A 12,914-nucleotide genomic window follows, 5' to 3' on the forward strand; every position below is an offset into this window, starting at 1 on the left:
TGACGCCTGGCTGATCGTGAGACTTTGCGCACTGCGAGGGCCGGAGGGACTAGTCGCGTGGCTGATCGTCAGACTTTGCGCACTGCGAGGGCCGGAGGAACTGGTCACGTGGCTGATCGTCAGACTTTGCGCACTGCGAGGGCCGGAGGAACTGGTCACGCGGCTGATCGTCAGACTTTGCGCACTGCGAGGGCCGGAGGGACTGGTCACGTGGCTGATCGTCAGGACTTTGCACACTGCGAGGGCCGGAGGGATGGTCACGTGGCTGATCGTGAGACTTTGCGCACTGCGAGGCCCGGACTGGTCACGTGGCGGCGAACGGGCGACGGTGCTGGTCCATGAAGTGGTGATATCTGACCAAGGTGGCATCCAACACAGACACGGTATCGGTTTACGTGGCCGCCAACACTAGGTGACCGCCGTCGTGACGTCATTTTCAGAGGCACCGGATGTACCATAGCGTACGCCATCTGCAGCCTGTTTCTGGCCATCCAATCGCCGCGTCTAGAATCAAGACAGCAGGCCACTCGATCCAAACAGGATATTGTGAAACCCTAGCCCCTCGGTCTGCACGGTCCTACATCTCGAAACGCCATGGACCTGGGAACATGACGAAGGTCCATGGCAGGGCATGAAGTCATGCGATGAAAAACCATGCGATGATACGTTAGTGAGAGAATGCACGTTCACAAGATGAAGTAACTTGAAGGCTCCACACTAACCTCGTTTTGCAAAGTGAATCTTGCGGTGTCATGGCGGGGTTATAACAAGGCCAGTAATCAGATGGCATAGCAGATGTGCTTTCTCACTTAAAACAGTCCTTTCACGGTCACTTCTATCGACGTCCATCACAAAATGAAGCGCTCAAATCAGTCATAACACGCTCTCTGTTCACACAACAACATGCGACCAAAGACATGCCACTGGGCACTCGTTACATGGTGAAACGCTTTTTCGTTCTTGCCGTCTCTAACACCGTTCTGATACGCCACCGGAGGTCATGTCACGAGCTGACCGATGACCGAGGCCGGTGACCTGTCGGTCATCCTCTGCGGTCAGTGCCGGGCTGGTCCCGGGGCAGCAGCGCCAGGCGTCGGCCAGCACTGGGACCTCTTGGCAGGGCCGAGCCCGCCGCCTCGGTTCGGGATGTACTCCATGCCTGGGTCAAACTGCAGCAATACAAACACCTGGCGGACAGAAAACGAACAGAATTATGGCGATTTCGAACGAGGACACGTGGTGTAAACTGTAAACCGACGGCCGGGTACACAGGTGTATCCGGACGCAGGACTCGAGACTCAGGACTCAGGACACAGGACTCAGGACTCAGGACTCAGTCAAGGCAGACAGAAATATTCAAGCCAGTCACAAACTGAGTCCAAGCAGACCAAGGCCAGCTCAACTGCCGGCCAAACCACCCGCATATGCAAAAGACGCCCCCAACACAGCAAAAACACTGCAAAAGACGACCCAACACAGCAAAAACACTGCAAAACTTCCCACAAAAACAACCATCGTCAGTCGAACGCGTGAAATCCGCCACTGTGCAACGGTGTCCCGTGTCGACACGGCACCTGTGTGGGTTGGCGTTCTGTGGAGCAATATGTTAGCGGGCGTTATGGCTACGCGGCCAAAAATGCGAGGTCTGAAAGCCGGGAAACCGGGCAGCGGGTTCTCATCGCTGTAACGGTCACAAGTGGTCACACTTTCAAGCCTTCAAAACTTTCAGACTTTCAAACATTCAGAACTTTACAACTTTCAAGGCTTTTAAACTTACAAAACCTGTGAACTTCCAAAACCGTTAAATTTTCAAACTTTTCAGCTTTCAAAACCTGAATTTTTAAAATCTTAACCTTCAAAACTTTTAGGTTTCAAAACCTTTATACTTTCAAGGCTTTCAATTTCTAAAATATGTAAACCTAAGAACTTTCTACTTTCAAACGTTTTGAGCCTTTAAAACTTTCAGTATTCAAACTTTTAAAACTTGAAAGCTTTCAAAATGCTCAAAATGCTCAAACCTACAAAACTTGAAAATTTCTAACACTTTCAAAACGTTTAAAGTTTTCAAAGCTTTCAAACTGTTTAAACTTTCAAGCTTTCAGAAGCTTTAAACGCTGCAGTATTTCAAATAAAGACACAATTTTTAGCCCGCCAGCCCGACAATTTTTGATCTGCATGAAACCGTGGGCTTCTGGCTGGGTCGTGGGCAAGACCTTTTGGGCTTTTCCGGGTCAAACTTTTCTCAGGCAAAATAATGTATTCTTTTCGCTATTCCGTAAATTTTGAATCTCTCCAAAGCCAGATTATGCTGCTAAATGCAAAGCAGTCATGAAACAAACATATTTTTACAGGACGAGCATCGGTGACAGAAAACCTGTCGTGGACATGAGACACCAGAATACCAGATAACATAAATTAAACAGCTTTAAGCAATCATCTTACTGGAACATTTGAGAAAAACAACCCAATTTCTGAAAACTAGGGCCTGGTTTCATTAAGCAGCAGCTACGCGGTCATGTTTATAAATACAACTTTGCGCTGCACTTGGTTGCTGTTGTGAGGGTGTGGAGCACCGAGCCTTTCTCGGTTTGCACAAAACCATGCCTCATAAATCGCAATCACTTAATAAAATTAATTAAACTCATGGGAGGCTGCGAGCCTTTCATTGCCCTAGCTCCCCTCACATGTCAATACAGCCAGCAGTTATTGGCGTATAAAATGCGCAACAGTTGTCCAAAGTTGAAGTGGTGGCATAGAACTAGTCTATCTATGTCTGAAGAAAATGCAATTTGCGACCACAGTGTCAGGGCAATTACACAACACGGATTTCCTTACTACGATTGTGACTATTTTTCAAAGTGTTTTCTACGACGGATTGCGTCCTGTTTGATTTGTGAGCTTTTTCCACAATTGGTAGCCGCAGATAGTTTTTGAGAACAAATTTCAACATATGATGTCGATGAGGCATTTGATGAAGATCAAAAGATGCAGTCCAGAAGCCTTGATAACTGTAAGAGTTTTTGTAAACATTTTCTACAGTTTGTTTTTGGTTTTCGTAAAGTTTTTCTGCAGTATGCAGCAATCTGTCACGGTTTTGATGGCATCGTTGAAGGTGAATGACGTCACTAGATGAACAAATATTCGTGGACAACATATTACTGCTATCCTTACTTTCATGCCGTATCAAGCGGCGCGGCAATGGTTGTGTGATGGGGCGTGGACGGTAGTGAGAGAGAAATGTGAATAATTTCAAAGTTATTACGTGGGTTTTATGAGATGTGGTTGCATAATGCATCCACCTAAGAACAGCAAACGATATGTAGGGCTCTGGTTCTTCAATGAGATTTCATTTGGCAAGCATCATCATGGCTATTGTGATGCAGTCAAATAATGAATGAGTTTATGCACTGAGTTGTTATTTATTATGAGTAATGATCTGACACCCTCAGTGAATTGAAGCATCCAGCATATTTTACTCATTATTGCAAGGAGCAAATTTATCTATTGATACATGCTCCTTTTTTAATGGTCTGTGGTTTGTTGATTTTAGGTAGAGTGACAATTTCTTTGGAGCATTTTCGTGCAATTTAATTTCTACCCTCTTATCTCTCATTTGTGGTTGAAAAACTCCTTTACCCTGCCTAATATCTGCTTTGGTGCGTTCAAAATTCCATTGTGCAGGTACTGAGACGGCTGCACTCTGAACAACATCGCCGATGTTAGCCGAACAATGTTATGCATTGATGACACCTGCGCTTCATTGTATGCACACTTGAATGTACAGGTCTTAAAGTAAGGTGAAACGATAGAATGCATACTGCAACAAATTAGTTATCGCGGGTTAATTGTGAAGCAGCATTGCAGCATAGCGGGATTTTGCGAGCTAGTGACTAGCTAGGCGGGGCAGGCTGGGCTGCGGGCTGATATTTTGGAGAAAGTTGTGGCTCTAGTTTCAAACTTTCAAAAGTTTCAAACTCTCAAATCCTTCGCAGTTTCCAAACTTTCAGACTTTCGAATGTTTCAAACTTTCAACGGTCACAAGAGGCAGCGGATCTGTCGGCTTGATGGTCCAGCAAGGGAGCAACGGTTTGAAGCAAAAGCACGGCAGATCGCCCAGCGTTGCCCACTTGGAAGGCTGTTTTTTACTCACGACCACCAGATGGAACAGCGCCACCGACTGTCAATAGTATGATAAGGCAGCCCCGCTGAATGAGTGGAGAGCGAAGACCTGGCCAAAGGGCGCCACCGACTGTCAGTGGGGAGGGGAGTGGAAGAGGAGGATGGGGTTGGGGGATGGATACACACGTTGACAACGGGGTTATGACTCGATTAAAGATTCACTTGTATTAATCACGATACATTTGTGGTTTAAATCATTAAAAATCTCTAGGTTTTTCCAAAAACCACCTTAGTGAAAACATGCATACCCGATTAAACATTGCTATCTGCCCTGTAAATATCATGGTATAAATATGATCCGAAAAGCTCCAAAAAGTAAAAGCGGAGCTGTATGTTACGAACAGCTTTAACGAACGTTTCAAGCCTCGGCAGATGCTCGGACACCGCTGAGTAAGAAACACGCGGCATACACACAGGATGCATTAACGATGACACCACAGCCGAGAAACCACTTCAGTGGTCGGTCTTGGAGTTTGGAGAAACTGCAGCCCGTTCATCCCCACTCGCTTGCAATTAGCACCGTTGGACCTTTGTTAGACTGTCCGTAAGTCTCAGCCCCACCAAGCCCTCGTTTCGGACACCAACGCACGCAGCCCAGATGGCTTCAAACAGCTCCCGAATGGACAGAGAATCTTGCGAGCCGTGTTGAGTCAAACTACCCACAATGAGTATCCGGCGAGCCGAGTGGGCCGTGAGTCACATTATCAGACGGTGGATTTCTGGAACTGCTATTGTTACATTCACTACTGTATTTTCGTACGAGTATTTCTGTTAGATACGCCAATAGACACTTTGTTAGACATTAGACACCGTGTTAGACACTTGACACCGTGCTAGACGCTAGGCACTATGTTAGATACTAGATGCCATGTTAGACACTGGACACCATGTTAGCCATTAGATATCGTGCTGGACACCATATACTCTGTAAGACACTAGGCGCCGAGTTAAACAGTAGACACTGCATCAAACACTAGACACCGTGTTAGACACTAAACACCGCATGTAAACTCCTTCTCCCGGCCCAAAGCCAACGCACCTGGTCGGTGGGGAGGATGGCAAAGTCACCGGGCGGATTCGTGATGACGTATCGCTTGGTGGACGCGTCCGGCGAGCTGTTCGTGTCACGGAATCTGCGCCAAACGGTCGGCAGGTCACAGCAGGCAGGTCAAACGGTCAGCAGGTCACACCAAGGTCAACCACCGCCGGCCGCGGGGGAGACGGCCAGGAATGCAGAGGTGGGAGCTTATGAAGTTTTTTCTCGAAAAACTATCTCTTTCCAAACCAAAAAACTGCCTCTACTTACCAACGGCGTCCAGCATATTTTGCGTTTCCCGGGTTTTAGGATACAATAAACGTATCAGTAAAATAACCGGGTCAACGAAGTGTTTGTGAAATGACAGAGAACGTCACGTTATCAAGTTACGTTTGAATTTAACGCAAAATTGCGTCATTGTGCGGCACACATCATCACGCAAGTCCGTCATGGAGCAACCGGACGGCAGGCTCCGGCTTCGGCTCCGAATCTCTCATCTCTCTCTCTCTCTCTCTCTCTCTCTCTCCTCTCTCTTCTCTCTTCTCTCCCATCTCTCTCTCTCTTCTCGCTCCTCTCCTCTCTCCTCTCTCTCTCTCTCTCTCTCTCTCCCTCTCTCTCTCATCTCTCTCTCTCTCTTCTCTCTCTCCTCCCTCTCTCTCCTCACACTGTAGAGGCCGATGCAGAGCATGCCGTACTGCTGCAGAGAGGCGGCGAACAGGTCGCCATACTGGCCTCCCTCGCCGAAGTGTGCCAGGGGCCCGTCGCACAGGCTGATCTGCCCCACGCGGCATCGGTCCCGGTTCGTCAAGCGTGTCGGCCGTTGCTGTCCGGCAGAAAGGTGGACTAATAACTCCCCGCCGGACTCGCGAGCAAAGCCAAACAGCCGACACTGCAAGGCTACGAGAAGTCCACAAGAGCTGCTGGGTAGGGGGCGCGTGCGAGGGCAGTTAGCATTGGCTTTGTTGGCTTGGGTCGAAGCTTTTTCGACCAGTCATCACCCATTTCAGGGCTATGCAATGAAGGAGAAAGGTAACTGAAGGACGGCGTTGCGCGCACCTGGGGTCCGTCCACCGAGACTAGCCCGCACATGGATCAAGAGGTACGCACACATACACACAACACACACACCACACACACACACACACACACACACATTATAGATATATATATATAATATATATATATATATATATATATATATATATATATATATATATATAGGTGCGTGTCGAGAATGCGTTGCTTCATTTCACCGCGTTTCATAACAAATGTTTTGCGTAAATAGTTGCTGAAGCACCGGCACGGCCCTAGTGGAACGCAAAGCAGTCAATAACAGCAATCCATTAATCTGCCCCCTAACGGCGGTTTTCCAGTGCCCTTTTCGAAACCGACATTGGAGTGTCACCAAGAAGAGCATATGTATGATTCGTGGCGTTTGAATCAGTCCAAACACCTGTCACCATTCCAAACACCTGCCATCCCTGACGATGCATCGCATACTATCTAGGGACGTACACACGACTTCACAATGGCATGGGCACATTCATGATTTTCCACAAAAAACTGAAAAAACTGGACAAAAAACACTGGGCGTACACTCGCGCAATTTATTTCTTCTTGCAAAGAACATCGCCTGTTCCACCATGTTCATTGCATCGAACATCGATCATATCTGTGCGTGTCAACCTGGAGTTTTTAACTGCCAAGATTTGGTCAAGTGTAAATTAATAACTTTCAATTTGATACGAGGAGGTGTTCTCGGGAGCTACTACGTGCAATGCCCCTGAAACTACCGCACCGGCCAGCGTTGGCGCATACAGCTGGCACAGCAACATTGCTAGCGCTGCTCAGCTGGGAAAGGGCGTCAGACTGAATCATTGGCCTGAAGACTTACGACATACTGACTCAAACCTGCCGGATTCCCAAAGCTGCCAGTGAAACGGTGGAGCCCGGTGAGGACATTGGGACACAACGCAAGAATTGGTAGAGATTCGGCTTGTGTCTTCCACGGCACATACGCCGGAATACATGTTCCAGCCTTTCAGTTGTCTGACAATGATGTCAACCATCAGTTTTGACGCTCTTCCGTCGCAGCTGATGGTCTGTTTTTGCCACATTCATGATGGCGGATTTTTTTTTTTTTTAATCCGTTGACCGCACCTGCCGACCGTGGCGTAAAATAGAGGGACTCATCGTGTGCCCAACAACACCAAGGAGAAGTACCAGAACTACCACTTTGGGTTTGCAGACACGCAATGTGCGGCTAGCAAAAGCACACGGCGTTTAAAGGGGATATTTTTGGCAAAGTGGCGGTTTCTGTTTGACGTTTAAAGATGGCTTTGAGAACAGAGCATTCACACCAAAAAAATATCGGATTCTACGAGGCATTATAAAATTCTAGCTTAAATTGAACTCTGAAGTGAAAAATATGAAATAACATCGTGTTACATTCAAATGCACTCACTGACTACTGAAATGAAGTATAGTAACTACATGGTTCTATCTGTAGCACAATAACAGTCATGCAACAATTATCATGCAGATAACTGCTCTAAACGTTTTATTAGTTGACTGCCACAAAGCCTACCACGATTTACAACTTTCCTAATTAGGCATGGAAGCAAGACGTTTGTCCAGGTGGAGAATGTGTGAATGTCAAATCACGGGTCAACCTGCATTACACAATGTCCTCCGTCAGTCATCCACATCACAGTGATCCCGTGATCAGCAGCCTCCCGCGATGTCACCGCCCTCCCACCCATCACGGCGACCCCGGCGGCCTGTGCTGACCGGCACGGCTCCCTGTGACCGACCTGTAGCCGCCTCTCAGGCCGGCGCCCTCCGCCAGGATCAGCTCCAGCTCCGGTGTGGCGCCGCCGGTGATCAGGGACCGGATCAGCGTCAGCGCATTCTGGTTAAAGTACGTCTGAAACGCAGCATAGCGGCCCTCACTGCGGCTGGTCCGAGAAGCTCACAACCCGCAGATGGCGGCCCTCACTGCGGCTGGTCCGAGAAGCTCACAACCCGCAGGTAGCGGCCCTCACTGCGGCTGTTCCGAGAAGCTGGCGGCCCTCACCGCGGCTGGTCCGAGAAGCTGACAACCCGCAGATGGCGGCCGTCACTGCGGCTGGTCCGAGAAGCTGACAACCCGCAGATGGCGGCCCTCACTGCGGCTGGTCCGAGAAGCTGACATCCCGAACATGGCTTGGAGCTGAAGCTCGCTGTACGTTATGGTTCGTTTCAGATGTCCAAAACATAATGATCGGTGTGCGGTTGTGCGTCTTCGTTCTCAGTACGATGTCTTCAGGCATGCCAGACGCAGTGTGCTAAAAAGGTCTGGCGAATGCCATATTAGCAGCAACGCGACGTACCCACATATTGGGCCAAGACAACGACGATGACTGAAAACAACGCTACGTTTCGAGTTTCGGAGAGCAGAAGCATTCCAGATAAGCGCAAAATCCCATACAAATGGGTTTTAAGTCACGAGCCATCACACTTTAACATGAGATCTTCGTAAGTCGCAGGAACAGTGAGTTCTTAACTCAGCAGGACATGAGCACGACCCACATGAACATTAACACCACAGGGAACACTGCAACTGAAACGCAAGCGAGAATCTAGCATCTTTCGGGCTGCGCAAATGGAGTTAGCATCTACGCCACGTACTTGGGGTAGGCGCTATGTACTTGGCTATCGTACTTGGCAATCACTTTAGCTTGGCACTTTTGAAAGTCGACGAAGGTAGACACAGCTGCTTGGAATAAATCAGAAAGCCTAACGCTGACGAGATTCTTCCCACAGTGTCAATGGGAACCTGATGCATTCCAGGGGAACGATGTGTACGTAACGTGGAAGAGGAAAACCCACAGGATGAGGGTTACAGGAAAACGCGCAGAATTAGAGTCACAGGAAAACCCGGAGAGTAAGGGTCACAGGAAAATCCGCATAGTGAGGGTCAAGAGCTGACAGTCTGTGAATAGTGGGACACAGGGTCGCAGGTTGAGAAAATGGCTCAAGAGGGTTAATTCCACAGCCTCAACAGCCCAACATGCTGGGGTCAAACGCGGAACGCGTCGTGCCCTCAGTGGCCCACCACTGCGGCCGCAACGAGGTCAGGGTGCCGGAGGGTCACAAGGGTCCCGAGGTCACGGCGACCGGAGGATTACGGGGGTCACGACGTCACGTCGGTCGGAGGTCACAAGAGTCACGGCGGCCAGAGGGTCACAAGGTGCACGAGGTCACGACAGCCGGGTCACGAGGGTCACGGCGGCCGTACCGTGGACATGAGCGAGTCCAGCACGCTGACGGCGAAGGCGGTGCCGCAGGCGAAAGGCTGGGTCAGGTACAGCTCCGTGTCCGGGTCATCGTCGTCGTCCTGGTCCAGAAACTGCGGCGGAGCGGCAGGCCACGGTCAAGGCGCCGGCGGGAGCGGCGACTGCATCCCTCGCCAGACCCGTAGCTGACGTTGGAGGTATGGGTGTCACTGACACTGACACTGACGCTACACCTTATTCGGCAGAAGGGAGGTCGCAGTAACACGATCAAGTCCCGCGTACCAAGGGTCAGGTGGCATAGCGAAGGGCAAGAAAGGCGCTACTTTGGCGCTACTTTGGACGGCAAGAAGCGACAACTGAGGCCTGACAGAGCAGCAAACGAGCAACTAAGCTCTTTTGTCGACTCAACAAATACTTTGCGCCTGTCGGTTTGACCGCAGCGGCATCCTGGCGGCGTCAAACCCCCCCCCCCCCTTCGGAATGGGTGAGCGCCCCCCCCCCCCTATGAGAGGGGCGCCCCCCTTCAAGAGGGGGTCATCCCTCTCCCACGGGTCTACAACAAGGCTTTCGGCCCACAAGCTACCATGCCCAAACTCTCCTCGGTCCTACAGTGCGTGAGATCGTCTAGTATGTGCGGTGACGGCAGCATACCAATTCCAACGATTTAACCTGCGTTCTGTGTTTAAGTGTGCCTGCATGTTGTGAACAGTATCATGAAATCATGAAATCATGTATCATGAAATCATGAAATCATGTATCATGAAATCATGAAAGTAAAGTGCCACCCACCCAGTCACGTCCCTACACAGGGCTGACGCTTGTTGCCCTAACAATGGTGCGCCCATTCGACACAGAGATCCCGTCACTTGACGGCCACATGTTATTCACGCGGCCTGGCGCCCTCGGACTGCCGACCTGGACGTTGGAGTCGTTGACAAGCTCAGTGATCATGGGGACGTTAACGCCGAACACGGAGCCACGCCGCTGAACGACGAGAGGACTGCTCGGCGGCGTCCGACTGCCACTCGGACCTGGTGGTGCGGGCGGACACAGGTCACCGTTAGACACACTCACAGTCAGACACAGGTCACAGTCAGACACAGGTCACTGGAGGAAACAGCTCGGGTCTTGCAGTGCAGTGAGACACAGATCACAAAGACGGCGCAGGTGAATCTGGCGGTACAACCAATCACACGTCACCAGTGAACACAGCGGCACGCAAGCAAGGAAACCAACAGAAACGAACAGAATGGCCCAGGTTTAGCATTTAGGGTGCATAACATGTTATTTTATTCAGATCATAGAGCCAGGATAGGGGAGCCCTGCTGCCGGCATTTGACCAGCCCAGCAGGCCAGCTGAAGCGTAACATCATGATTGGGGTGTGTGCCAAATAAGGGATCAATTATCAACTGAGAAGCACTGCCGCGGAAAGTTCCGACTCGAGTGGGCTGTCCTGCGGACCGTGCTCCTCACCATCCAAGCATGTGGAGCTGGACCTTTTGGCAAGCTGCCAACCATTTGGCACGGCAGACCGGACAGAAGGGGATTGACAAGCGCTTAAGCGTCGACGAGCGGCACAAATAGTTGTTATTCCTGTCGGATGCAAGGTAGCTATACGGGTGATTTGGGGCGTATTTCATTTACAATGCTCAGCCTTCAATGCTCAATTTACATTGCTTAGTCTATCTCCCGAAAAATGGCACGTATTTACGACTAAAATTGACAACTGCTATGAAACAGCCTAGCCGCGTGCTGGCTTCACATAACTTCCTCGGAGAGCAGGCTTCCGATGCGTGTTCAGAGGCGAGCGCGACAAGCCGTCCAGGTGCCCCCCCCCCTCCCTCCCCCCCCCCCCCCCGGCGCCACTTACTCTGACTGAAGACACCAATCGTGTCATCAAACGTCATGGCCTTGATGTTGAGGGAGGCGAGGATGGCCTCCTTATCCGCCAGAGTCGGGTCGTCATGACCTGGCACCTGGCCAAGGTCAGCAGAGGTCAGCGGAGGTCAGCGGAGGTCAGCTCCCGGCGGTGGCTCAGGTCAGGCGGGTGTGACGTCAGCATGACGTGACGTGACGTTGCGCCGGACACGGCACAATGTTTGCACAGGCGTGCGTGGCGATCCACAGGCAAATCGACGTCGAATTTCAGAATCGTTCAATTCAATTCAATCAATCGACGTTCAATTTCAGCATCAGCAGCATCAGAACGATGGATTCTCTTGGTCTGAATTGATGGAAAATCAGTTCACGGCAGTATACTTGGCCAAGAGAACAGATCAGTTTATTCAGAGAAGAAATAGCGTCGCCGGTTAAAGAGTGTTCTACATTTGTATGGAGGTTTTAACTGAAATAGCCATATTGAGGATCATTTGGTGCAGTTCACAGCCCTGGCCTTGTTAAGACCTAAAACTCTCTAGAGTCTGAGCCATGCACCCCAGATGTACAGACTACTTCGTGCAGACTATTTCAAGATCCCCTAGGCATCCATGATATCATCATTACGTCATTCTAATCCTGTGATTCCACTGGGCACGCGGCGATCAGGGCTAAGAAAGCATAATTATCGAGTCGTTCATATCTGACGTTCGTGAGAGCAACTTCCTGGTATAACGGCCGTCCATTGACACTCATTCAGTGTTGTGCAAGGTGCGATGACGCAATCAACTAATGATATACTGAGGAGCATATTTGCCAAACATAAAATTGCGCTGTCTAGAGGAGTCTTCGCCACTTGAAAATGTATCCATAGTCATAAGTGAGCTTATTTCATCACATCTGATGTTTGCTTCAATATCTACAAATGCGGGGCGTTCCAGATATGTGGAACGAGCATCCCAGATCACACCAACTTAACTAGATCGGCTCAGCTAAGTTCGATCGGCATAAATGCAGGTGCATACTCAGCCCAGTGCAGATACCAGCAAGTCGCAATGCGCGCTGAGCCGGCCGGGCTGTCCTGACTCTGTGGTCCGGTGCCGGCAGGGTCTGCCCTCTCACCTTGGCCGACAAGATGACGCACATGTCGCAGAGGTTGACGTTCACCGCTCTGAGGTCGGCCCTGCTCAGCGGAGATCCCTGAAGCAGCGGCGTCGGGTGTGATCCGGGCCATGACCGCGCGCAGCAGGGCGGGAGAAGCATTGGCGCGCGCTGTGACGACTTGTGAACGGACGTTTGCCGACCGCTTCGTGACGGAAACTACGTCACGTCTCATGATGCAACGCGTTACACGGTCGTTAAAGCGATGGCCCAGCTAAAGCCGGCCAGGTGCTGGCTGTGTTCGGCCCTGCCCTGAGGGCTAGTGGTGGGGTCAGTGGCGCGCTGCCCCCCCCCCCCCCCCCTGTTCCGTTAAGATTCAGATCCCAGGTCCCGCGAGCCGACAACTGAGACAGCTGTACAAGCGGCCATCAAAATCTAATCTGAT

General features: G+C 50.4%; 1 protein-coding gene across 1 annotated transcript in view; it reads right to left on the bottom strand.

Annotated features, from left to right (window-relative positions):
* Positions 1-7,062: 7,062 nt before the first annotated feature.
* LOC119093521 (calcium-activated potassium channel slowpoke) overlaps positions 7,063-12,914 on the bottom strand; it is a 10,200-nt gene continuing 4,348 nt past the window's right edge. Inside the window, exons 2-7 of the mRNA XM_037216483.1 lie at positions 12,491-12,568; positions 11,364-11,469; positions 10,408-10,523; positions 9,495-9,605; positions 8,029-8,141; positions 7,063-7,066 (exon numbers count right to left, since the gene is read on the bottom strand). Of these exons, the coding sequence (XP_037072378.1) occupies positions 7,063-7,066; positions 8,029-8,141; positions 9,495-9,605; positions 10,408-10,523; positions 11,364-11,469; positions 12,491-12,568 (528 nt within the window). The remainder of the gene's footprint in view (positions 7,067-8,028; positions 8,142-9,494; positions 9,606-10,407; positions 10,524-11,363; positions 11,470-12,490; positions 12,569-12,914) is intronic.

The sequence above is a fragment of the Pollicipes pollicipes genome, unplaced genomic scaffold, assembly GCF_011947565.3.
Source record: "Pollicipes pollicipes isolate AB1234 unplaced genomic scaffold, Ppol_2.1 Scaffold_1600;HRSCAF=1878_pilon_pilon_pilon, whole genome shotgun sequence".
Taxonomy (NCBI): Eukaryota; Metazoa; Arthropoda; class Thecostraca; order Pollicipedomorpha; family Pollicipedidae; genus Pollicipes; species Pollicipes pollicipes.